At 67.4% G+C, this 21710-nt stretch overlaps 12 protein-coding genes across 12 annotated transcripts; 6 read left to right on the top strand and 6 right to left on the bottom strand.

Annotated features, from left to right (window-relative positions):
- Positions 1 to 69: 69 nt before the first annotated feature.
- On the top strand, positions 70 to 1052 carry RHOBADRAFT_51939 (uncharacterized protein; the record flags this gene model as incomplete). The annotated part of the gene is made up of 4 exons (XM_018416092.1): positions 70 to 410; positions 487 to 737; positions 802 to 906; positions 985 to 1052. The coding sequence occupies 2 exons, from the start codon at positions 70 to 72 to the stop codon at positions 581 to 583; spliced, it is 438 nt and encodes a 145-aa protein (XP_018273013.1). The 3' UTR covers positions 584 to 737; positions 802 to 906; positions 985 to 1052.
- Positions 351 to 2010, top strand: RHOBADRAFT_51938 (uncharacterized protein). Its single transcript, XM_018416091.1, has 6 exons — positions 351 to 410; positions 487 to 737; positions 802 to 906; positions 985 to 1208; positions 1295 to 1794; positions 1900 to 2010. The coding sequence occupies exons 2-5, from the start codon at positions 728 to 730 to the stop codon at positions 1553 to 1555; spliced, it is 600 nt and encodes a 199-aa protein (XP_018273012.1). The 5' UTR covers positions 351 to 410; positions 487 to 727; the 3' UTR covers positions 1556 to 1794; positions 1900 to 2010.
- Positions 1651 to 2118, bottom strand: RHOBADRAFT_42175 (uncharacterized protein; the record flags this gene model as incomplete). Its single annotated transcript, XM_018414018.1, has 2 exons — positions 1651 to 1794; positions 1900 to 2118. The coding sequence occupies 2 exons, from the start codon at positions 2116 to 2118 to the stop codon at positions 1651 to 1653; spliced, it is 363 nt and encodes a 120-aa protein (XP_018273011.1).
- A 153-nt stretch (positions 2119 to 2271) lies between these two features.
- On the top strand, positions 2272 to 4902 carry RHOBADRAFT_51936 (uncharacterized protein; the record flags this gene model as incomplete). The annotated part of the gene is made up of 10 exons (XM_018416090.1): positions 2272 to 2620; positions 2694 to 2769; positions 2833 to 2922; positions 2993 to 3266; positions 3385 to 3438; positions 3523 to 3776; positions 3858 to 3932; positions 4033 to 4368; positions 4486 to 4566; positions 4884 to 4902. 10 exons carry the CDS (start codon positions 2272 to 2274, stop codon positions 4900 to 4902), a joined length of 1608 nt encoding a protein of 535 aa, XP_018273010.1.
- A 22-nt stretch (positions 4903 to 4924) lies between these two features.
- On the bottom strand, positions 4925 to 6800 carry RHOBADRAFT_24824 (uncharacterized protein). Its single transcript, XM_018412653.1, has 7 exons — positions 6713 to 6800; positions 6452 to 6612; positions 6148 to 6369; positions 6016 to 6068; positions 5912 to 5958; positions 5761 to 5847; positions 4925 to 5692 (listed from the first exon to the last, which is right to left on the bottom strand). Exons 1-7 carry the CDS (start codon positions 6778 to 6780, stop codon positions 4975 to 4977), a joined length of 1356 nt encoding a protein of 451 aa, XP_018273009.1. The 5' UTR covers positions 6781 to 6800; the 3' UTR covers positions 4925 to 4974.
- Positions 6801 to 8655: 1855 nt separating this feature from the next.
- RHOBADRAFT_34417 (uncharacterized protein) lies at positions 8656 to 10034 on the bottom strand. Its single transcript, XM_018413192.1, has 6 exons — positions 9849 to 10034; positions 9643 to 9728; positions 9484 to 9575; positions 9316 to 9421; positions 9132 to 9249; positions 8656 to 9064 (listed from the first exon to the last, which is right to left on the bottom strand). Exons 1-6 carry the CDS (start codon positions 10027 to 10029, stop codon positions 8979 to 8981), a joined length of 669 nt encoding a protein of 222 aa, XP_018273008.1. The 5' UTR covers positions 10030 to 10034; the 3' UTR covers positions 8656 to 8978.
- Positions 10035 to 10333: 299 nt separating this feature from the next.
- On the bottom strand, positions 10334 to 11606 carry RHOBADRAFT_34415 (uncharacterized protein). Its single transcript, XM_018413191.1, has 5 exons — positions 11401 to 11606; positions 11266 to 11328; positions 11064 to 11202; positions 10767 to 10993; positions 10334 to 10696 (listed from the first exon to the last, which is right to left on the bottom strand). The coding sequence occupies exons 1-5, from the start codon at positions 11491 to 11493 to the stop codon at positions 10379 to 10381; spliced, it is 840 nt and encodes a 279-aa protein (XP_018273007.1). The 5' UTR covers positions 11494 to 11606; the 3' UTR covers positions 10334 to 10378.
- A 725-nt stretch (positions 11607 to 12331) lies between these two features.
- On the top strand, positions 12332 to 12964 carry RHOBADRAFT_64626 (uncharacterized protein). Its single transcript, XM_018418530.1, has 3 exons — positions 12332 to 12481; positions 12580 to 12665; positions 12786 to 12964. Exons 2-3 carry the CDS (start codon positions 12584 to 12586, stop codon positions 12920 to 12922), a joined length of 219 nt encoding a protein of 72 aa, XP_018273006.1. The 5' UTR covers positions 12332 to 12481; positions 12580 to 12583; the 3' UTR covers positions 12923 to 12964.
- Positions 12965 to 13341: 377 nt separating this feature from the next.
- On the bottom strand, positions 13342 to 15810 carry RHOBADRAFT_31374 (uncharacterized protein; the record flags this gene model as incomplete). Its single annotated transcript, XM_018412966.1, has 8 exons — positions 13342 to 13649; positions 13735 to 13939; positions 14014 to 14183; positions 14255 to 14702; positions 14786 to 15370; positions 15443 to 15522; positions 15607 to 15694; positions 15760 to 15810. The coding sequence occupies 8 exons, from the start codon at positions 15808 to 15810 to the stop codon at positions 13342 to 13344; spliced, it is 1935 nt and encodes a 644-aa protein (XP_018273005.1).
- Positions 15811 to 16611: 801 nt separating this feature from the next.
- On the bottom strand, positions 16612 to 18448 carry RHOBADRAFT_51931 (uncharacterized protein; the record flags this gene model as incomplete). The annotated part of the gene is made up of 7 exons (XM_018416089.1): positions 16612 to 16873; positions 16968 to 17434; positions 17496 to 17628; positions 17700 to 17793; positions 17862 to 17979; positions 18066 to 18147; positions 18219 to 18448. 7 exons carry the CDS (start codon positions 18446 to 18448, stop codon positions 16612 to 16614), a joined length of 1386 nt encoding a protein of 461 aa, XP_018273004.1.
- Positions 18449 to 18867: 419 nt separating this feature from the next.
- RHOBADRAFT_42168 (uncharacterized protein) lies at positions 18868 to 19909 on the top strand (the record flags this gene model as incomplete). Its single annotated transcript, XM_018414017.1, has 8 exons — positions 18868 to 18933; positions 19001 to 19033; positions 19090 to 19283; positions 19366 to 19414; positions 19480 to 19505; positions 19571 to 19672; positions 19734 to 19774; positions 19848 to 19909. The coding sequence occupies 8 exons, from the start codon at positions 18868 to 18870 to the stop codon at positions 19907 to 19909; spliced, it is 573 nt and encodes a 190-aa protein (XP_018273003.1).
- A 238-nt stretch (positions 19910 to 20147) lies between these two features.
- RHOBADRAFT_51929 (uncharacterized protein) lies at positions 20148 to 21608 on the top strand (the record flags this gene model as incomplete). The annotated part of the gene is made up of 4 exons (XM_018416088.1): positions 20148 to 20528; positions 20601 to 20671; positions 20744 to 20938; positions 21001 to 21608. 4 exons carry the CDS (start codon positions 20148 to 20150, stop codon positions 21542 to 21544), a joined length of 1191 nt encoding a protein of 396 aa, XP_018273002.1. The 3' UTR covers positions 21545 to 21608.
- Positions 21609 to 21710: the final 102 nt, after the last annotated feature.

Here is a 21710-nt window from a genome sequence, read left to right as displayed (position 1 = left end):
GAGCTGCCGGCACCTCGCGTCCTCCACCTCTCGTCCTGCGCCATTCCTCGCTCAGACGCTCCCTCGAGCATGGCAGCTGCACCGCAAGCACCCGCACCTGCGCCCGCCCCGCTCGACACGGCCCAGTTCGCGACCCTCTTCCCCTCGGTCGTCCGCCTCGCCCACCTCGCCTCGTCGTCGTCCTCGCCGTCCACCATCAGCGCAACCGACCCAGCCGATTCATCACACCCAGCAGAGCCTGACGCACACCACCCCGACCCCAAACTCGAGCTCTCGCGCCAGGCCGCCGCCCTCCATTCGACCCTCCGCACCCTCGACGCCCAAGTCGCCCAAGTTCCCAACGCCCACCTCAGCGTCGACGACCAGCACTGGCTCGTCGAGCAGCTCCAACTCGAGTGTTCTCGCAGGCGGTCCGTCGCCTCTGTCCTCTCCCCTTCCCTCCCGCTCGCGACGACACTGACCCCCGCCCCCCCGCCGCGCCGACAGTGCCCAGCTCGCACACGTCGCGAGCCTGACGCAGCTCGATCTCGCACCCGCACATTCGCCTGCGCACGCCGACGCCGACATGGCCGACGCGGCGTGACGTACCCGGCCTCGAGCATGGTCGAGCGAGCGGCGAGCTCTTCTTCTTTGGGCGTCACGAGGGCCCGCTCGCGCGCGCCTGCGCCGCCCTCGCCATGCTCGACACGACCTTGTCGACGTCGTCCTCTCGAACGTCGACCCGTTCATGTTCTCGAGTGCGTCTCGCCCTCTCCTTTGTCTGGCTCGGGCCTTGTACTGACTCTCCTCGCCCTTTTGCAGTCCGCATGGTCCAGATCAACAAACCTGACCTCGCAGGCCGCCGTCATGAGCACACACGGCTCCCGAACGATGTACTGTCCAACCTCGACCCGTTCGCGCTCCTCAGTGCGTCTCGTTCGCTCTCCCTCGAGCCTCCTCGAGCCCCGTCCTGACCCTCCTCGCCCCCCCCTCGCGCGCGCCCAGTCCTCATCCCGATCATGGACCTGCTCGTCTACCCTGCCCTCCGTCGCGCCGGCATCAACTTCTCGCCGGTCAAGAAGATCTTTGCCGGCTTTGCGTGCGGCGCGCTCGCCATGATGTGCGCCGCCCTCGTCCAGCACGAGATCTACAAGCGCTCGGCGTGCGGCAACGAGGCCGCCACGTGCGAGGTCGAGCCGTTCGTCCCCGACCTCAACGTCTGGATCCAGGTGCGCCCTCACACTCGTCCTCGTCGCGAGGTCCCGTCGTCGACCGAGACCTGACCTTCTCAAACCGCGTCCTCCTCGCCTCGCAGACGCCGTCCTACATCCTCATCGCCCTGTCCGAGATCTTTGCGTCGATCGTCAGCCTCGAGCACGTCTACCGCAAGGCGCCCCAGTCGATGCGGGCCATGGCCACGACGGTCGGCTTCTCGACGATGGCCCTCATCGGCGGCTCTCGTGTCGGTCGCTCTCGGTCTGCTCCCGAGCCGGGCAGGGTGCTCTCGAGGCGGGCAGGAAACATGTCGATGCAGGGAGCGCACGAGGAGGAGGGGTTCCGAGAAGGCGAGGTTTGACATTGCGAAAGGGGGTACAGGCATACAGCGCGAGGGGAGGGGAGGGGAGAGGGAGAGAGAGTCTACTGCGACAGAGAGAGAGAGAGACGGGAGAGCTACTTCCAGCGGAAGTTGAACCAGCGGGCGAGGCGTCCGGGCTGGAACGTTTCGCCACGCTCTGCGCGCTCGACCGAGTCGAGGATGCGGGCGTAGTGCTTGGGGAAGCTGGCGGGCTTGGAGGTGCGGTCGGTCATCGGGTACTGTGTCGGTGGCAAGGGTGCGGTGGTCGATCGAGAGGGGAGAGGAGGCAGGCGAGAAGAGTGAGCTCGATGATGAGAGGAGGAGGAGGAGAGATGGGGACGCACGGCCTTGAGTGCGCGGTTCTCTACGATGCGGGTGAGGGCAACTGCGGCATTGGTGGCCTTTCGGAGCTGCTCGGGGCTCAAGGTGGCCGAGGGAGCGAGTTGGCGGTCGGCGGCGGCGCGGATGGCGTCTGCGAAGAGGTGCTTCGGCCGGAAGGGGTCCTTTGGCCAGGCATTTGCGGCGTGGTGCCAGGCTGTACGGACTGCTTGGGTCGAGCTCATCTCTCTCTGGAGTGTGGGTGGCTGAGAGGACGAGGGCACAGGCGATCTCGGCGACCAAGTCGAACTGGTCCGGTCTCTCCCTCTCCTCGCCTCCTCTCTCCCGCCTCACTCGCTCGGCTGGACTGTGCTCCTGCACACTGGGACTGACCGACCATGGCCGACCCGACCAACTCGCCGCCGTCGCAACCGGCGAGCCCGCTCCCCTCGACCCCGTCGTCTCCCCACACTGGCACTGCCCGGTCCGTGTCCTTCACCAACCGCGACCACAGCCCAGACTCGACCCGCACCGCCTCGCCCGAACCCCTCGCCACACCGACCCTCGCTCAGTCGTACGGCCAGCTGCGCAAGTCGCTCTCGCTGTCCAACCTCGCTCAGCTCGACCGCGAGGGCGTCCGCAACCTCTCGACCCACATCTACCGCCGCGGGTCCCGCATAGACCGCAGGCAGTACCGCCCAAAGGACGACGACGAGGTCCTCGCTCACGCTCTGCGCGGCGGCATCCGTTGCGTCCCTTCCTTCTCCTTTCCTCGCCTCGCTCGTCCCTCCCGCTCACTCTTCTCCCCCCCTCGACACAGGCTCGCTCATCCTCGGCTCGTCCTTGCGAGCTGCCGTCAACTTTGCCATCCTCGTCCTGCGCCTCACCCGCAAGCGGTCCGTCCCTTCCTCCCTCGCCCCCGCTCGCCCACACTGACTCTCTCTCTCTCACGGGCGCAGGGGCCTCTCGTCCAAGTTGATCCTCCATGCCCTGTTCGGCACCGACGTCATCCGCTTTGGCAGCATGCTCGGCCTCTTCACCTTCCTCTAGTGCGTCCCGCTCTCCCTGCGCATCTCAGCCTCGCGCGGCCGCACTGACCCCGTCTCGCCCGTCCCGCAGCAAGTGGACCCTGCACACGCTCCGCCTGTACAACCCGGGCGCCCGTGGGCCCTCGCACTTTGAGCCCTGGCACGCCGCCATCGCCGGCCTCGTGTCGGGCCTCGCCGTCGTCGCCGAAAAGCCCTCGCGCCGCGTCACGATCGGCCAGCAGCTGTTCGTGCGCGGCCTCCAGGGGCGGTACAACGACCTCAAGGCGCGCGACAAGATCCGCGTCAAGAACGTCAGCGTCATCGTGTTTGGCCTGTCGTGCGCCCAGATCATGTACGCGTGGCTCGTACGTCCCTCCTCCTCTCTTTCTCTCTCCCTCGCCCTCATCTTTTGGCATCTCCCGCCCGCCCTTTCTCTCGTCTTACTTCGATCGATTACTCACCGAGTCATGCGCGTGCCTGCAGATGGCGCCCGAAGCGCTCCCGTCGGGCTACCGGCGCTGGATCACCCAGGCGAGCGTGCGTTCCCGCTTCCTCTCTCTCTCCCTCCTCGCCCCCTCTCGAGAGCGCCATCTAATGCTCCTCTCCCCCTCCCCGCCACAGCGTGTCTCTGAACCCTGCTTGCCCGTCAACCTGTCGGCGTACCGCACGGGCACGTTCGACCCGGACACGGCGCGCAAGGCGCTCACGTGGGGCCGGGGCGCGACGGCGCTCAGCGCGGCGCGCATCGAGGCGTACGCGCACGCCGCCGAGCACGACGGCGAGTTTGGCCCGCCGTTCGCGCCGTGCGCCGTCGTGCACCCGTGGATGGACAGCTGTACGTGGAACGGCGTCGATAGGTGGCAGCACGTGTTCCGGTGCGTCCGACTCTTTCCTCTTTGCTCTTTCCTCTTCCTCCTTGTGCAAGTCCTGACGAGCGAGGACGTCACGCGCTGCAGGTGGATCGCGCCCGTCTACGCCGGCTTGCACTTTGTCCCGCCGCTCCTTTTCCGCAGCAAGGCCTGGATGAAGCGGTACGTCCCTTCTCTCCCTCTCTCTTCCTTTCGCACGTGGCCCTCTCGCCCGAGATCGTCCCTACCTGGCCTACGAACTGACGCTCGCCTTTGCCCGCAGCCCGTCGACCTTCCTCCTCAAGTCCCTCCTCGGCACGCTCCGCTCGTGCTCGTTCCTCGCCTCGTTCGTCACCCTCTTCCAAGGCCTCGTCTGCCTTCAGCGGCACATCTACCTCTCGCCGCGAGTCCCGCCCTGGATCCGCCAGCTCGTCGTCCACAAGGCGTGGTACTGGTTCGCCGGCCTGTCGACCGGCCTGCCGCTCTTCATCGAGGAGAAGAAGCGCCGCCGCGAGCTCGCTATGTACGTCTTGCCGAGGGGCCTCGAGAGCGTGTGGAGCGTCCTCAGGGCAAAGAGCTACGTGCCGTTCGTGCCCGGCGGCGAGGTCCTCTTGACGAGGTCCGTGCACTCCCTTTCCCTCCCTCGTTTCTCTCTCTCTCCCTCTTCTCGCCCTCTCGCCCTCTCTCTTCCTCCTAGCACGCCGTACTGACCACCTCGTCGCACTCGCACTCGCAGCCTCGGCCTCGCCATGGTGATGCAGAGCTACCAGAGCTCGCCTGAGCACCTCTCGGGCCTCATGCGCAGCCTCCTGTACCAGTTCGTCGGCCACGGCGTACGTCTCCCTTTCTCTCTTCTCTTTCTCTCTCTAAGCGTCACATACGCCCTGACTGACTCGCTCTGGCACACAGTGAGAGCCCTGCCGAACGTCTCGGTCGTCGCAAAAAGCCTGCCCCGCTGCCTCGCCCTCTCGCCCTCTCTCCCTCCTTTACCTCCCATCTTTGACCTCAATGTCTTTCTCTGCCCTCACCTCACTCTTCGCCCTCGCTTCTGTCTACCCCTCGTCCCCCTTTCCCTCCCTTACTCTCTCTCTCTCGATCCGTACCCCCCCTCGTCTCTCTCCTTCCCGGTCGAAGGAGCGTCTCGCTGTCGTAGATCTGGTCCTCTCGAGCGCTGTATCACTGCCTCGCTGTACAGGGTCTTTCTCGTCGCAGCACGCTCGCGGCGCTATTCGCCCATCTCTTCGTCCTCGTCGTCCTCCTCGCCACCGCTGCTCTCCTCCTCGTCCTGCTCCCTCAGCGACGCCCGTTCCCGCGCGACGCCCTCCTCGAGAGCCCGCACAAACCTCGCTCGAACGCCCTCCTTGTCGGCGAGCCCTCGCCCGATCAGGACCACCTTGGGCTGCACCGTCTTCTCTCCCTCTCCCTCGCCCGCGCTCTCGCTCTCGCCCGCTCGCGCCGCCGCCGTCGCCTCGGCCGGCACCTGCGCAAAGTCAAAGATGTCCCGCACGCCCTGGAGGACCCACTCGCGCCCGTCGTCGGTGCGCACGAACCCCTTCGTGCGCAAGAGGTCGAACGCGTCGGGCGTCGACGATGACGAGGGGGCGCCGGGGAGGGTGCCCTCCCAGAGGAGCGACGACAGGAGGGCGTACAACGCCGAGGTCGGGCCGGTGACCGAGGGGAGCGAGGGCGGGAGCGGGATCGTGAGCGACGAGATGTCGTTGGCGTGCGGCGAGGACGACGAGGCTGCGGCGGGAGCGTGCTCGTGCGGCTTGCCCGTCGCGCAGCCGTCGCACGAGTCGGTCGCGTCGGGCTGCGAGAAGGGCGCGAGCGTCTCGGGGCGGAACGGCGCGCTCGGCGCGGCGTAGATGTTGAGGTCGAGGAGCAGGCTGAGGTCGATGGCCGAGCGGGTCGTGCGGTGGATGAGCGCCGTCGAGTTGATCGTCCTGCAGTGCAGCGCCTTGAGAATCAGTAAGAGACACCTGAGAGAGAGGGAGAGGACTGAGAGACGCACCGAAGAAGCGCTTCGACTCGCTCGAGGTCGGCCGGGGTGACAAGGTCGGCCTTGTTGAGCAAGATGACGTCGGCCGTCGCGACTTGTCTGCAAGCGTGACGAATCTCGTCAGTCGAGCGCAGGGGAGAGGCTGTGAATGGGGTTGACGAACCGCTGCGCCTCGTTGTACGAACCGTCTGGTCGAGGATCTTGGATTTGCTGCTCGGCGACAAGGTCAATGACGATCAGAGAATCGAGGTTCAGCGGCGGACGTACCTTCTCGATACCTGCTGCGTCGACGACCGACACGACCGCGTCGAGCGAGACGTCTGCGCGGCGAGGCCAGCGAGGTCAGTCGCTCGTCTTTTGTCGACCGCACGAGAGCACGAGAGAAAGACAGGGACGCACCCAAGTTCAGCGCCGGCTCGTTCCAGAACGCCTGGATGATGGGTGCTGGATCTGCGAGACCGGTCGTCTCGAGGACGATCTGGTCGAACCGGCCCTTCTTCTCCATGAGGTTGAGGATGGCGGTGAGGCCCGTGTCGCGCACCGAGCAGCACAGGCAGCCGTTGTTGAGCTCGAGCCATTCCTCGACGAGGGCCTCGTCGGACTGGACCGAGATGGCCTTGGCTGTAGGCCGGGGCAAGATCAGCGAGGAAGTCGAGGTGGGGGAGGGGGACGGGGGAGGGGAAGCGAGAGAGGGGAGACGCACACTCGATATCGCTCGTGTCGCCGAACTCGTTCATGATGACGGCGATGCGGCGGCCGTGCTGCTCCTTGAGGATGTAGTCGAGGAGGGTGCTCTTGCCCGAGCCGAGGTAGCCGGTGACGATGGTCATGGGCACCTTGGTGGACGTCTCGACCAGCTGCGGGCTGCGTATGAGGTGTCAGTGGAGAGTACGCCTCACTCCACAGCGGCACAGGCGGTGGGGAGGCCGCAGGAGGGTTGAGCAGATGAGAAGCGGAGACTCACACGTCCTCGTCCAGGGGCAGCTCGTCGTCGACGTGCAGCTCGTTGAGGTCGAGCTCATCGGCGGTCATGCTGGCAGCCAAGTGCGCGCGCTCGAGCTGGTCGAGGCGAGTGTGGGAGACGAGGGGCAACTCGCCGTCACGAGGCGGTGCACGGCAGCTCGACCGACTCTCGACTGAGCGAGCGAGCGTGAGAGCGAGCGACACAGCACTCTCGTACACTCATCAGGCTCGCCATGAGAGATTGCAGGCGCGAGGTCGAACGCTCGCTCTTCCTCCTCTCGAACCTCCGACCGCAGCTACCGTCGCCGCCTCGAACTGCTCCTTCCCCTCGAATCTGCACGCCTTTCGCCGCCTCGGCGGTCCTCGTCCGACGAGTCGGCGGCTGACGAAGAAGAATCCGAGAAGGAGCGCCTCGCCCTCGACCTTGACCGGCTCCTCGGCCCTCCTCGCGACGCCTTGCTCATCGACCGCTCCTCGTCGCTGCGTCGCCTCGCCTTTGACCTCGACCTCGACCTCGACCTCGAGTCCGTCGTCCTCTTCGACGTTGCCGCCCGACTCGCCGTCCGCTCGGCCGCCCGCCGCGCATGGCTGAGCGAGCGCACAGCCCGCTCGGCCTCCTCCGTCACCCGGCGCATCTCGCGCTTTGCGACGCTGCTCGCGCGCTCGTCCCTCGTCCGGCCGCGGCTCCTGCCGCGCTCGAGCTCGAGCTCGTCGCCGTGGTGAGGGCGCGACTTGCGCAGGCTATGCTCGCCGACGCTGCTGCGGCGCGAGGCGGGACGGCTGCGGCTCGACGAGCGGCGGCCAAGGCTGTACGAGTCGGGCCCCGTGGCTCGTAGGCTCGAGCCGCCGTCGGCGGCAAGAAGCTGGTGCTCCTCGTCCGTCTGGGCGGCGCGGCGACGCGTCGTCGAGGTACCGTTGCCGCCCGAGCGCGTGGCAGCCGACTTGGTCGACGGGTGGAAGAAGCCAGGGTGGACGTGCGAGCCCGTCGAGACGATCATCCACCCGGCGAGACCGAGGCCGACGATCTCCATCTGCGAGAGCAGGGCGTGAGCGACGAGGCGAAGGACACAGACGGGAACGAGGAAAAGCGGGACGCACGATGATTGACGTCCACTGAATCGCCTCGTACGTCGAGAAGCAGTGGGTGTCGAGGGTGCCACTGCAGAGCGAAGAGGGAGTCAGTGCGTGCCGAAACTGGACCAAGAAAGACGGGATTTGACGGACCAAGCCTGCTTGATCTCGCTCTTGACCTCGCCGAACGACAGGTACGACCCGACGACGCACAGCGTGAGCCATACGACGCACAGGAAGAGCGTGCCGGCCCAGGAGAACTTGAGCGCCGTCGTGGGCTCGTCGTGCGAGCGGCTCAGGAGCCACAGGAGCGCGAGGCAGGCGAGGTCGAACAGGGCAAAGACGAGGGCGCAGGCTGCGTGGGGCATTCGCGTCAGGTCGACGTCGTCAAGGCGAGAAGAGGAAGGAGGAAGGGACGCACCAAGGCTAATGATGAGCGGGTTCTGCCACAGCGACTCGTTGTTGCCCTCGGCCGTCGAGGCCTGCGCGAGGATGCCGACCTGCCGCCGAGCGACTGCAGCGAGCACGGCGAGGATGAAGAAGTAGACGACCGAGACGAGGACAGCGACGCTGCGTCGGGCGAGGAGAAAGTCAGACGGGCTGCGACGAGGAGGAGGAGAGAGAGGGGACGCACTGGCTCCTCGCAAAGCCACAGCACGCGCGTTCTTGGGCACCCGAGATGCCCATCTGAAGCGAGCAGTAGAGGCAAAGAGAGAGCGGCGAAGCTTGACCGAGCGGTCGAGAGCCAAGAGCAAGCCGAGCGGAGAGTCCGCGGACGAACGCCCAGGAGGTCGGGGCGCACGTACCCCGGCAAGAGGCCAACGCGCCAGCCTCGCTCTCTCGACTCTCGCCCAGTCCCTCGACTGCGACTAAGAGAGATTACGCGTTACAGCACACCGGTGCGGTCGGACGAGGACGAGGAGGGGTGACAAAGGCGCTGGCGACGGGGGACGAATTGAGTCTGGATCGAGGTGGGAAGGGGGGGCGGGAACGGGACGAGTGGCTCGGGAGGCACGCACAAGACGAAGGCGAGTCGACTGTAGAAGAGTGGCGCAAGGTGAGGTAACGACAGGGGCGCAGGGAAAGGCGTAGGTGGAACCGGCGGCTGGTCGGACGAGTAGTGAGGACGTGTCGAGGCGAGGCGGACGAGGGCGCGGTGTTGGAGGGAGAGGCGAGTCGAGCGACGCAGGCGACGCCTACATGGCGAGCTGCGCCTGCAGCTCTCGCAGCTCGGCCTCCTCCTCGTCCTCTTCTATCCTCTGGGCCGGCGTCTTCGAGGCGGCTGCGCAGACGTACGAGCGCATCAGTACCGCGCTCTCGACAAGACGACGAGCGAGACGGGGGCGCACCTGCAGGGACCGCTGCACTCGGAGCGTGGAGCGGCGCGGCCTCGGCGCCGGCCAACCGCTTGTTGAGCTCCTCCTGCTCGAGCTCGGCGAGCTCGTCGGCAAGCTCCTGGTCGTCGACCTGCGTCGCAAGGAAGAATGTCAGTACGACGTCGACGTGCAGGAGAGAGAGAGAGGTGGGACGCACGTCGATGCCCATGCCGGCCGGGTCCGAGATGGCTTGCGAGATCTCGTTCGTGAGCTCGAGCTGGTTGCGGACCTCGTCCATGGTCGCGTCGACCTTGTCGACGTTGCTGCAGGGGCGCGACGAGCTGTCAGTTGTCGCTCGTAGATGAGTACGCGCGGCAGCACGCACAGCTTGCCGTGGATGCCCTTGAGGACGTCTGCGCCCCGCTTCATGGCCTCGAGCGTCTCCTTGTTCATGTTGGCCGACTCGATCGCGTTAACCTGCGCGTACCGAGAGTCAGTAGCTGTCGCGCGAGACGGGCGCACAAGGGAGAGCCGGCGGGCGCACCTGGGTCGTGAGCGTCATCTTGCGGCCGGCGATGTTCTCGAGCTCCTGCTCGTACAGCTTCTTCTGCCGCAGCGCGGCCTTGGCGACTGTAGACGGGTATCGAGGTTCAGTAAGGTCGCTCGCAGGCCCCCATCCATGCAGTGCGACCGGCCGCGGCGGCTTATCGACCTCGGGGGAGAGGAGGGGGAGAGAGGCGGGCGACGCACCTCTCGGGTTGGTGGTGGCGTTGGCCCTGGCCTTGCGGACCTCGTCGTCGATCTTCTTGCCGAGGAACTCCTCCTTCTTGTCGAGCATGAGGAGGTGCTCGCGGAGGTTGACGATGGCCTCGCGCGTCGAGTCCTTGGCGGACGCGCCCCGGCCGGTGAAGTAGGAGAACCAGCCCGACATGGTCGTGTGGTGCTAGTGGTGCGGCTGCTGGGCGGGCAGTGAGGCTGTGCGAGGCGGGGGCGGCGCCGAGTTGGGCGACGGCGATGGGGCGGGGTGGGTGGTGCGAGAGGCGCAGGGAGCGGCGTGCGGGTCGCGGGTGGTGCGTGGGCGGGCTCTAGCGAGACAGAGGGGCCTCGAGTGGGGCTGTAGGCTCGTCGCGCAGAGTGGCAGTGTGGTCGAGCCGGCTGAGCGTCACCAAGCGGCGTGCGAGCCTGCCGGCCCAAGTTGTGAGGCTCTCGCTTCTCTCGACAGCCCGCTTTCGATAGGCAAGAACGAGCTGCAGTGCAAGGAGACATGGTACGGAGAGCGGCTAGTCGCTCATCTCGAACAGGAGGAACTCGGCGTCGCGCTCGCCGACGTTGCGCAGCTCGACCTCCCTCGCCGCCGAGTCGGTCCCGCCGACGACCGTCACGAACGCGCCGTCGCCCTCTTCGAGCATGAGCCCACCGTTGAGCTGCACCCGAGCGCCGCCGTCCTCGAACTTGTCGCTCGCCGCGACGGTCGGACCGCGGTACCCGCTGCGCATGATCGCGTGCACGTACGCCTTGGTCGTCGACGCCGCGAGCGTGTGCTTGACCGACGACTTGGGCGACAGGATCGAGGCGTACATGCTCAGGCTGGCGTGCACCTGTGGGCGGGCGAAGGAATGTGAGCGAGAGGGTGGAGGAGAGGAAGGGGAGAGGACGAGTCGGACGCACCGGCGCAGGGCCCTCGGCGTCGCGCTCGTCGCTGACGCCCTCCGAGTCGGCGGGTGCGACGACCTTGACGAGCTGGTCGCGCTTGTCGGCATCGGAACAGCGGCGGTTGTAGTACTTTGGCGAGAGGCCGCGCGTGCTCGGCAGGCCCCAGATCTGGAGAAAGTGCACGTCCTGCTTCGGGTTGCGGTTGTACTCGCTGTGCGCGATGCCCGTGCCGGCCGACGTCACTACGAGGAGAGAGAGAGGGTCAATTGGACGCCAGAAGGAGAGAGCGGCTGGCGAGAAAGAGGGACGCACTCTGGATGTCGCCGCGCCTAATGATCTCGAGGTTGCCCATCGAGTCCTTGTGCTCGAGCTCGCCGTCGACGATGTAGGACCAGATCTCGAACTCGCGGTGCTGGTGCGTGCCAAACCCGGTCCCGGCGTCGACTCGGTCCTGCGCGAGAGGGAGGTCAGCTCGCCTTGCTCGCTCGACGAGGGCGAGGGAGGGACGACGCACCTCGTTGATGACGCGCAGCGGTCCCCATGCGCTAAAGGCAGGGTCGTAGTACGAGGCGAACGACTGTCGGGCGGGCGGGAGGGAGGGAAACGGTCAGCTCGCTTCGAGAGAGAGAGGGAAGGGGCGGGGGCGCACAAAGGTGTGGAACGTCTTGAGCCAGCCGTGGTGGGCATGGCCTCGAGCGGCGTGCTTGCGCGGCACGATCTTGAGCGCGGCCTTGGTCGACATGGCGAGGGTGGACGACGTTGAGGAGGGGGAGGAGGAGGGGGAGACGAGGAGGGTGATGACGAGGGCGACGACGAGCGCAAGGGCAGCGGGTGCGGAGCAGGCCAGGGTGCGAGCTGTGCAGTGAAGAGGACAGGCTCAAGCTGCACCCGGCTCACAGCGAGAGCGAGGCCGTGGCGGCCATCGTGACCAAGCCGACTTTCCCGGAGAGGGAGCAAACCCGGGCGGCGAATTGCTCACGCGCGCACGGGCGAGCCGGCGCAGCGGATGATGCTGGGCCTTGCGAGCAGGTTCCTGGCTGAGCGAGCGGCGTGCTGGGCGGTTGGCGACCGTCGAGCCTCGCGAGCGACTTGGCCGTGAGCGGTCGACGAGGCGGATTGCGCCGCTCACAAGTGTCGGCTCGCCTTGGGACGCTCAGGCAGCCACTCTCAGAGACGCAAAGAGACAGCTCACGAGAGAACGAGCCAGAAGGAAGAGCTCTCGCGCCCTCGCCGACCTCGGAGTCGAGGGAGGACGCCAGGGGGCCAACTCTCGCTGCACATGACAAAGTAGCTCGGGAAACGCGCTCGATTGCACCGCAGACACCTCCTCGTCCGACCTGGCGCGAGCAGAAGGCCGTAACCCTGCTAGATCAAGAGATAGCGTTTGAGCGAGGGTGCGCAGAATCCCCCTGTTTTCTGTAGGTGGCCGAGCGCACGGACGGGCCCCAGGGGGCGCTGCCGTGCGCAAAGGCTCACCAAGGTGCGCCCGCTGCCCATCGAGGGCAAAGAGGGCGGGCGCGGCCTCGTCAGACCCGTCCTCGGCGGCTCGGCTTGGTCGGCCGCCGGGACGAGTAGCGTTCACGGGGCGGGCAGCTTGGTCATCCGGGGCCCGTCCATATCCTACAGAGGGCGTTTCGGCGTCGACAGGGGCCGTCGCGAGACGCAGGAAGGGTACGAGGGGGAGCTATCGGGGACGAGAAGGAGGGGATGCCATCGCGGGCTCGGCTAACCTGCGGCGCGAGGTCGAGAGGGTCAGCGCGTGGTTCAGGGCGGACTGTAGACCCGGCTGTAGGCCTCGGGGCCAAGAACGAGAGCGAGGGGGACGTACAAGGATGCAGACGAACCGGCTCGAGGTCGACAGCGAGCCGGACGCCGTGAGGAACGTCGCCCGCCGCCCCTGCGCAGCCGCTCGACCTGCATAAGGACCAAGTCAGCTCCACTGACCACCTGAGTCGCGTGTCGCGTCGGCAGGTGGAGCGAGAGGAGAGGGGGAGGGGGGCCAAACAGAGGGAGGCGGGGAGGACGAGGACTCACACGTCGTACGAGGCTCACAGAGCGCTACCGCCCACTTGAAGCGCTCCTCAACCCTCCTCGAGTCCATGATGAGGTCGCACGCCGGTCCACAGGTCGTTGTCGCCAGTCGACAGAGGTCGCCCACCGCGGGCCGCTGATGAGGGCGCGACGCGCTCTGCGCGGTCGGCGAGCGCTTGCGGGGGAGCGAGCATGGCCGCAAGGTGCTGCAGCATGCGTCCACGGTGCTCACCGTCGAGCTCGGCGACGGGCAGCGTGTGGGCGACGAAGCGAGCCAGCAACGCCTCCCTCGTCCTCTCGGTCGCTCTCGCCGTGCAAGTCGTCGCTCGCTCGCTCGCTCTTTCACGCCAGACGTCGCACACTACGAGATGGGAGACAGGTCGCATACGCTTTCGGACTTGGGCATCTCTCGGACTGAGCGAGACGGACGACGAGTGCGAGCAAACGAGAGATAGGATTACAGCTAGTACAGCCGGGGGAGAAAGAGTGCGAGGAAGAAAGTACAACGGGGCGCACACAGACGCAGAAGAGGGAGGAACTCGCGCGCGACGAGCGCCGTCTAGCGGCGCTGCGTCTTGCCGCCCTTGCGCTTGCCGCTGAAGAGGTGGCGAGGTAGGGAGGCCGGGGTGCGGCGGTCCGACTCGGACGCCTGGGCGAGCATGTTGGGGCCACGCTGGTACAGCTCGCGCAGGCGCTGGGCCTTCGAGTCCTGCTCGGGACCCTTGAGGCCGGCGGTCGAGCGGTCCGACCTCGGGATGCGCTTGCCTCGCGGGACGATGCTCGTCGCGCCGGTGCGGCGCTTCTTGCTCGCCTGCGCGCCCTCGTCGACGTCCATCTCCTCGGCGTCGCTGCCCATGTCGACGGCGTCTGTAGGCGAGAAGGAGAGAGGGAGAGCTGGGTCAGGAAGGGCGCCTCGAGGCGAGAGGCGAGAGAGCGGGAGAAGGGGACGCACCCTCGTCCATCTCGTCGTCGTCGCTGTCGGCACGGCGCTTGCGGTCGAGCAGGCCACGCGCCTTGGCGAGCATGGTGGCACGCTCCTCGAGCGTCGTCGCGTCGTATCCGGCCTCCTTGAGCTTCTGCGTCATGTCGCTCAGGGTGCGCGTCTTGTCCGGGCGCGGGATCGTCGGGCGGTTCTGCATCTTGTGCTTGTCCATGTTCTGAGTCGGATCATGGCCTTCTTGTCGCGGATCGTCGACGCGGCCGTGCGGATCGCCTCCTCGTCCGAGTCGACCTCGCTCTCCGAGTCGTAGAAGCCGGCCGCCTCGAGACGCTCCTCCTCGGCCTCGAGCTCGTCGAGCTTGGCGATGATGTCCGGGTCGATAAAGTCGGCGACGTTCTTGCCGTTCTGGATCTCGGGGATGACGTCGTACTTCCACTCGTCGTTCTTGAGCAGGTAGTTCTCTGTGGACGCGACGAGGCGGAGCAGGTAAGTGACGCTGTCACGCACGAGAGAGGCAGAGAAAGGGACGCACTCTTGAGGTCGCCAATGAAGACGCCGGCTCCACCGCCCTCCTCCTCGAGGTCCTTCTCGAGGCGGCGACGGTTCGGGTCCGTCTTGTCGTACACCTTGCGGTCGGCGACCGACGCCGGGATGTGGGGCTTGCGGTCGACGCCGTCGCGCGGGATCGGGACGGCGACACGGACACGGTTGGCGACGTTCTCGACACGGCGCGTCTTCTCCTTGCTCTGGATGCGGTGCGCGAGGAGCGCGTCGCACGCCGCGTTGCGGACGCCCATGACGCCCTCCTCGGACACGCACGAGAGCGACAGGAGCTCGACGTTGTCCTCGGCGAGGATGGCGTCGAGCATGGCCTTGCGCGCCGGGTCGAGGTCCTCGGGGCGGACAATGTCGATCTTGTTGACGACGATGAAGGTCGGCTTGTTGGCAAACAGGGGCTTGATCGACTGGTAGAGCTTGCACTGCAGGCAGGCGGCGGACGACAGGTCAGGCTCGTGTTCGAGGGCGCCGAGAGGGGAGGAACAAGAAAGAGATGAGGACGGACCTGCGCCTCGACCGTGAAGCCGCACTGCTCCGACAGGTCCATGAAGTACATGACGCACGCACGCAGGTGAGCGAGGGCCGTGATGGACTGCATCTCGATCGTGTTCATCTCCTCGAGCGGGTGGTCGAGCACTCCCGGCGTGTCGATGACCTGCCAGCGAAGGTACTTGTAGTCCATGTGGCCGACAAAGAGCGACTTGGTCGTAAAGGCGTACGGCTGGACGTCGACGTCGGCGCGCGTCACCTTGTTGACGAACGACGACTTGCCCACGTTCGGGTAGCCGCAGATGAGGAGCGTGCGCGTCGTCGGGTCGATCGACGGCAAGCGCGACATGTGCTGGCGCACCTGCTCGAGGTAGGCGAGCGGGTCCTTCTGGCGCTTCATGATGGTCGCCATGCGGCCGAGCGCCGCCTTCTTGAGCTGCTTGCACCGGTACAGCGAGTCGCCGAACTTGATCAGGCGGCAGTAGTCCTTGCCGACCTGGACGATGAGGTGGCGCGCCGTGTTGAGCTGGCCGAGCGCGAGCTTGTAGTGGTTCTTGTCGTACAGGACGTTGAGGAGCGAGCTGAGGAACGGGTGCAGGTTCTGCGTGCAAGGGCGCGAGAGGGTCAGGGACTGCGTCGCTCAAGAGTTGGGGAGGAGGAAGCGGCGACGCACGTCCATGACGGGAAACTCGGTCAGGATCTGGTCGAGGCGCTCCTCGAACGACGCCTGCGTGAACTTGACCTTGCGCATGTCTACGAGGCGGCGCAAGAGGGGAGGAGGAGGCGAGGTCAGTGCCGCGCTCACGGCAACTCGAGGAGGACGAGACGAGGACGCACAGAAGCCGCGAATACGGCTGATCTTGAAGCCCGAGCGGATGACGGTGGGCGTCTTGCGCTGCGTCTTGGACAGGATGACATCGAGGAACTGCAAGCGAGGAGAGGTGCGTGAGCAGATAGCTCGACTCGAGGAAGGGAGAAGAGTGGACGGACCTCCTGGGCGGTCGGGACCGGGGCGATCTGCTTGGTGATGAGGCCGGACATGGTGATTGCTCAGGCGGAGGGAGGGTGGGGTGTGAGAGGGCGAGAGGTGGGCGGGCGAGAGGGGAGGTCCGGGGGTGTCGAAAGACGCCTGGTGGAGGGTTGCGCGGCCGTGTAGAGGTGCAGCAAAGTTGTACGGCGCTGCAGGAGACGCAACGACTCGACTGGACCGGTGTGAGGGCGGTGGGAGATGGGCGAAGTGGCGGTCGGCGGCTGTGCGAGCTGACGGCGAGAGTCGAGCTCAAGGGGGAGCTGCTGGGCGGGTCGAGTGGGTCGAGGGCTGCTGGCTGCGTCCTCGGGGCGTGTGCTGGGGTCTGGCCGAGCAAGCGAGCGAGCCGGTTGAGGGGAACGCGACAGCTCGCTCCATCCTCGTCTCCCCTCTCTCCGAGCCGAGCTCGAGCGGTCTCTCCCTTGTCTCCGCGGACACCGCCTGCACATTTCTCTTGCCCGGGTCGAGTGCACAGCTGCTCCAACCACACCTATCGTACGAGCTTGACGCCCACTGAAATCGAGAACGAGGCGACGGCCCGCTCAAGCTCGAGACGCCGCGAGCGCTCGAGCCTTGCTCTCGCTCGACCAGCTCTCGACGCCTCTCTCTCGCGAACGGCGGCACGCAGAGACGAGGAAGTAGGCTGCATAGATTGCATTTTGCGGCGGTGACGTAGCAAGAAGAGGTGCGCGGATCTACAAGCAGGAGGCGGACGAGAGGAAAGGGGACAAACGGGGAAGGGGAAAAAGAGGGCCAAGCTGCTCGAGGATAGGGTGCGAGTACCATAGAGGCAGGGAGGAGACACGAGCGCCGGCTCAGCGACGCGGCGTGTACTCGTCGGCGGGCGGGTACCTCGGCGGCGAGCGACCGCCCGGCGGCGGGCCGTAGCCCGAGGGCGGCATCGGCGGCGGGCCACGCGTGTCGTACGGGGCGTAGCCGCCTGCGGCAGCCGGCGGCGGGCCGTACGGGTCGCGAGCGTACGGGTCATGGGCGTGCGGCGCGTCGCGAGCGTGAGGGTCGCCGGAGCCGTTGCGGCGAGGCGACATGGAGCGACGACGCTCGAGAGGCGGGGCACCGCTGCGCGACGAGGAGGGACGACAAGTCAGTCTAGGTCGCTCGCTGAGGCATGGGCGGAGAGAGAGAGAGAGAGAGGCAGAGAGAAGGGACGCACCGAGTCGGGGAGCGACCGCCGTAGCCTCGGTCCTCGCGAGGCGGGTACGGCTGGTAGCGAGCGCCAGCGCCGCGCTCGTCTCGCGGATCGTACGCGCCCGACGGAGGCATGTCGGGCGGCGGCCGCGCGTACGGGTCGAGCGGCGGGTAGGGAGCACGAGCCGGGTCGGCAGGCGGGACCGAGCCGCGAGAGGGCACGACGGGCGAGCGACCAGAGCCCGGCGGCGGCGGGCCAGGCGGGTACCGCTCGCCGTACGGGTCGCGAGGTCCGCCGGCGACGGGAGGAAGCGGCGCCGCAGGGTACGGCGGGCGATCGTACGGCACGACGGGAGGGTAGCCCGGAACCGGGGCGGGAGGGTAGGGAGGGTAGGGCGCGCGGTCGTAGTACGGGTCATACGGCGGCCTGTCGATAGGCGGCGGACCGTAGCCGGGAGGAGGCATGGGCGGCGGCGGGCCGTAGCGGTCGTACTCGCGAGGAGGGCCGTAGCCCGGCATCGGCGGCCGGTCGTACGGCGAGCGCTCGTCGTACCTCGGGGGCACCGTACCCGACAGGAGGCCCGTAGCCAGGAGCAGGAGGACCGTAGCGATCGCGAGCAAAGTCTGCGGGGCTGCCGCCCGGGCCGCCTCGACCGCGACCAGGAGGAGGTCCACCAGGTCCACTGCTGCTGAGGAGAGCGAGGCATCAGCTAGGGGATCGACGAGGGGAGGAGGATGAGGAGAGAGCAGGACGGACCCGTTGATCCACATCGGCTTGCGCGGGTCGGACGGGCGGTCGCTGCCCGGCGCGTTGGGCTGGGCGCCGTTGCGGTTTGCGAGCGCCTTGAGTTCTGCTTCGTCGTAGAGGGTCAGTGGACGGCCCAGACGAAAGGGAGAGAGGAGGGTGACGACAACGGACCATCTTTGGCGAGAGGCTGGCGGGCGAGGGACAGCTCGACCTTGATCTGGGACCCGAGGAAGTGGCCCTCGTTGTACTTGGCGACGGCCTCGGCGGCGTGAGCCGGGTCGACGTACTCCTGCAGGTGGGGCGACAGGAGGGTCAGCGTCGATGCACATGGGCGCTCGGCGGGCAGGATGACCGAGGAGAGGACGAGGGACGCACGACGAAGCCGAAACCGCGCTTGATGACACAGGTACACGGGCCGATCTGGCCGAAGCAGTCCTCGAGGTCGGCAAGCGTTGCGCTGCGAGAGAGAGTGACCGACGCAGGTGAGCGGCTTGCGCGCAGAGGGGAGGAGAGGAAGCGGCGACGCACCTGTCCGGGAGGTTGCCGACGTAGATCTTGCTGGCGAGGTAGCCGCCGGTGAGGAGGCTGCCGCCCTTGGTGATGCGACCGGGAGCAGCGTCGTTCGGGTGGCGAGGGCCGGTGTCGAGAAGGGGGACGGACCCAGTCGACGAGGGCGGAGGTGGCGGCGCGACGGCGTTGCCGCCGCTCAGGACGGGCGGGGGTGCGTGCGTGTCGGGAGGTGCGCCGGCGTCGGACATGGCGGGCGTCGTCGGGCGTAGGTAGGTCGAGCTTGACGGAGAGGGGAAGGGGGAGGCGAGCGGTGACGAGGACCGGGACGAGCTGGCGGCTTGGGCAGGCAGTGCCGGGACGAGGGGCGCACGAGTGCTCGGAGCGAGGCTGCGAGGCAACGAGCTGGACTAGACGAGCGGAGCTCGCGAGACGAGGCTCGAGGGGGGAGGGTTTGTTCTCGAGGGGGGCGACGACGCCGAGCTCGAGGGTGCCGGGCGAGGCGGGCGAGAGCGCGCGCGAGTAGGGGGCGGGCCGAGAGTGCAGCGACTGCTAGGCGAGTGGCACGCTTGGACGAGCGCACTAGCGAGGGAGTGCGGGTCGGGCGCAGTGAGGTGCGTTGGACCAAGAGCGAAAGCTCTCCGCGCCTCATCTCTCGCCCGCTGTAGCCATGGCCCAACCCAGCCTGTGGGGCACTGCTCTCGCTGTCGGTCTCGCCAGTGGACTCATCGGCTACGTGAGCTCGTCTCAGCTCTCGCCGACGCCGCCTCACCTCGCTCACCTCGGCCCTCGACCGCCTGCAGTTCGTCGGCGTCGGCGCGACCCTCCCCATCACGGTGCGTCGTCTCTCTCTTTCGCCCGTCCCCTCCAGTCGCTCACACTCGACCTGCAGCGCGGCATCGCCGAGGGCAACAAGGCCAACGAGCAGGGCGACGACGACGACGACTTCGAGTCCGAGTCCGAGTCGGGAGGCGACGCCGACGAGCTCGCCGCCATCAAGGCCGAGGGCGACGAGCCGTGCAAGCTCGTCCTCGTCGTCAGGACCGACCTCAACATGACCAAGGGCAAGATCGCCGCTCAGTGCGGGTGCGTCGCCGCCCTTCCTCCCTCTCTCGACAGTTGTTCGCCTTGTTGCCTCGCCCGCACTGACCCTTCCTTCTTCGCGCAGTCACGCCACCCTCGCCTGCTACAAGAGCCTGATGCAGGCCAACCCGGCTGTGCGTCGTCTGGCCAGTTCTCCTGCAGGCGCACGCGACTGACTCCCTTGCTCCCCTTCGCGCAGCTTGTTCGTCACTGGGAGCGCACCGGGTACGGCGGCGCGCCTTCTCGACGTCCTCAAACGATCAGCTCTGACCTGTCGACTGCCTCAACAGCCAGGCCAAGATTGCCGTCCAGTGCAGGTCGGAGGAGGACCTTCAGCTCCTCCAAGCGTCCGCCCAGTCGCTCGGTCTCTGCGCTCGCTCGATCCAGGACGCGTACGTCCACCTCTCCTCCTACCTGTCGTTCCCTCACTGACACCCCTCTCCCTGCGTGCAGCGGCAGGACCCAGGTCGACCCGGGCACGACCACCGTCCTCGGTACGCCTCTCTCGTGCACGAGCCTCTTGTTCGCCCAGTTCCAGCGGCTCACTTTCTCTTCCTCGTTCCGCAGGCATCGGCCCAGCACCTGTGCGCGTCGTCAACCAGGTCACGAGCCACCTCAAGCTGCTGTAGCCCCTCCTGCCCTCGCTTCTTTGCAATCGCACGTCGCATCCTTCAGCCGTCGACTTCTCGGCCGTCGCCCGGCGCCCTCTCTCGCTCGATCGTCCACCTCGGCGACCGGAGAGCAGCTGCGTCTCCTGTGACGGCTCCTGTCCGTCCGCCCGGACTTTCCGGCGCGGACGCCGCCCAAGCCGTCGCCGCTTTCTCGCAGCCCCGACACCTCCCGCTCCTCCTCGCCTCGACCTCGATCATGGCTCGCCAACACGCCGTGGAGCGCCACGACGACTTCCTGTCGCAGTCGGACCTGTCGTCGTCGTCAGGCGAGGACGACCCCGCCGCGGCCCGTGCGCTGTACAACGCCGTCCGCGACCGCGCTCCTTCTTCCGGCTCTGCCCTGCGCAGGCCCTACCGCGACGAGGACGTCTTCGCGACGGACTCAAGCGACGGTGCGGCGGCGGGCGCGCGCAGGTCGGCCGCGCCGCCTGTCCTCGGGTCGAGCGACGAGGAGTCGACGGACGAGGACGAGGAGAAGCTCATCGGCGGCGGGAGGGAGCGCACGGCGACCAAGAAGGGCAAGAAGGAGAAGAGGCGCTGGGAAATGAGGAGCGGTGCGGGTGCCACGGCTTCCCCGGTACGTCCTTCCTCTCTTGCTCTCTCTCGCCCCCTCTTTCCAGTCCTGGCGCTCACTCTTTCCCTCGCACAGGGCGGCAGCAACACGGGCGTGATTGTCGGCGCCATCGTCGTCTTCGTCGTCGTGGTCTGCGGCATTGGCGGGTGCGTCAGAGCGGTCCGCCTTTTGCGCTCGCACCCCTCGAACTCACATTCGCTCCTCTCGCCCCGCCGCAGGTACTACGCCTACTCGCAGGGCGTCTTCGGCGACTCGACGGACTCGAGCACGACGAGCGGGACCTCGGCTGTCGCCGGTCGCACGACCGGAGCGGCGGGTGCGACGGGCGGCGCGAACGCCGCCACGACGGCGGGCACGACGGCGGCGACGTCGAGTGCGGCTGCTTCCGGTGCGTCGAGTGGCTCGGCTTCAGGGTGCGTCCAGCATCTCTCTTTCGCTCGACGCGCAGCCCGTTGCTCACTTTTGCACGTCCCAGGTCCGCATCCGGGTCCGCCTCGACCTCCGGCGCCAGCGTCTCGGGCTCTGCTGCTTCGTCGGCCAGCTCGGGCGCGCCCAATGACGCCGATTACACGCTCGAGACGGTCACGACGACCGACGACGACGGCGCGACACAGACGCTCACGGGCTTCGAGTCGCTCGCGACCGACGGCGGCTCGACCGTGACGACCTTTATCGAGACCGACGCCGTCCCGACCGGTGGCGCCAGGGGCGACAAGCACTCGGGCGTGCCCGACGCCGTCCAGGGTGTCGTGAGCGCGATCAAGTCGGCCGGTGCGTCCGGCGGCGGCGACGACGACGACGCCGACGAGGGCATGCCGCGCCTCGACAGCGAGACGCTCGTCACGACGATCGACGGCAAGGAGACGACCGTGCGCGGCTTGTGGAAGACGGAGCTCATCGGCGGGTCCGACCCGACGTCGTCGTTCGTCGTCATGCACGTCGGCGGCGACAAGCGCAGGAGGAACTCGCCGTGGCCCGCTCAGACCGCGCCGCCGGTCCTTCGTCGGCGCCTTGTTTAGATCTCTCTCGTAGCCTCTTCCTCTCCCTCTCGGCGGCAGCTCTGGAATCGACCCGGTCTCTCTCGCTCTCTCGGCCTCGTCGCACGGACCCTTCTTAGCGAGGCGAGCTGCTCCGTGCTACACGGCGCCAACCTGCACCGGCTGCCCATTCCTCAAGCTCTGCAGG

The sequence above is a fragment of the Rhodotorula graminis genome, assembly GCF_001329695.1.
Source record: "Rhodotorula graminis WP1 unplaced genomic scaffold RHOBAscaffold_3, whole genome shotgun sequence".
Taxonomy (NCBI): Eukaryota; Fungi; Basidiomycota; class Microbotryomycetes; order Sporidiobolales; family Sporidiobolaceae; genus Rhodotorula; species Rhodotorula graminis.
This window is presented reverse-complemented; position numbering and strand designations above follow the sequence as displayed.

Bases quoted from the DNA above. Each gene is read 5' to 3' on its own strand.
- RHOBADRAFT_51938 (XM_018416091.1), top strand. The intron at 907-984 runs GTGCGTCTCGTT...GCGCGCGCCCAG, and splicing joins CGACCCGTTCGCGCTCCTCA to TCCTCATCCCGATCATGGAC. The intron at 1,209-1,294 runs GTGCGCCCTCAC...CTCGCCTCGCAG, and splicing joins ACCTCAACGTCTGGATCCAG to ACGCCGTCCTACATCCTCAT.
- RHOBADRAFT_24824 (XM_018412653.1), bottom strand. From the start codon at position 6,780: ATGACCGCCGATGAGCTCGACCTCAACGAGCTGCACGTCGACGACGAG. The intron at 5,848-5,911 runs GTTCGTCAACCC...TCACGCTTGCAG, and splicing joins TCGTACAACGAGGCGCAGCG to ACAAGTCGCGACGGCCGACG. The intron at 5,693-5,760 runs GTGCGTCTCTCA...GCTGCACTGCAG, and splicing joins CGAGTCGAAGCGCTTCTTCG to GACGATCAACTCGACGGCGC.
- RHOBADRAFT_34417 (XM_018413192.1), bottom strand. From the start codon at position 10,029: ATGTCGGGCTGGTTCTCCTACTTCACCGGCCGGGGCGCGTCCGCCAAG. The intron at 9,422-9,483 runs GTGCGTGCTGCC...GCGCCCCTGCAG, and splicing joins AAGGGCATCCACGGCAAGCT to CAACGTCGACAAGGTCGACG. The intron at 9,065-9,131 runs GTGCGCCCCCGT...ACGTCTGCGCAG, and splicing joins GAGTGCAGCGGTCCCTGCAG to CCGCCTCGAAGACGCCGGCC.
- RHOBADRAFT_34415 (XM_018413191.1), bottom strand. From the start codon at position 11,493: ATGTCGACCAAGGCCGCGCTCAAGATCGTGCCGCGCAAGCACGCCGCT. The intron at 11,329-11,400 runs GTGCGCCCCCGC...CCCGCCCGACAG, and splicing joins TCAAGACGTTCCACACCTTT to TCGTTCGCCTCGTACTACGA. The intron at 10,994-11,063 runs GTGCGTCCCTCT...CTCTCCTCGTAG, and splicing joins TAGGCGCGGCGACATCCAGA to TGACGTCGGCCGGCACGGGC.
- RHOBADRAFT_64626 (XM_018418530.1), top strand. From the start codon at position 12,584: ATGCAGACGAACCGGCTCGAGGTCGACAGCGAGCCGGACGCCGTGAGG. The intron at 12,666-12,785 runs CTGCATAAGGAC...ACGAGGACTCAC, and splicing joins CCCCTGCGCAGCCGCTCGAC to ACGTCGTACGAGGCTCACAG.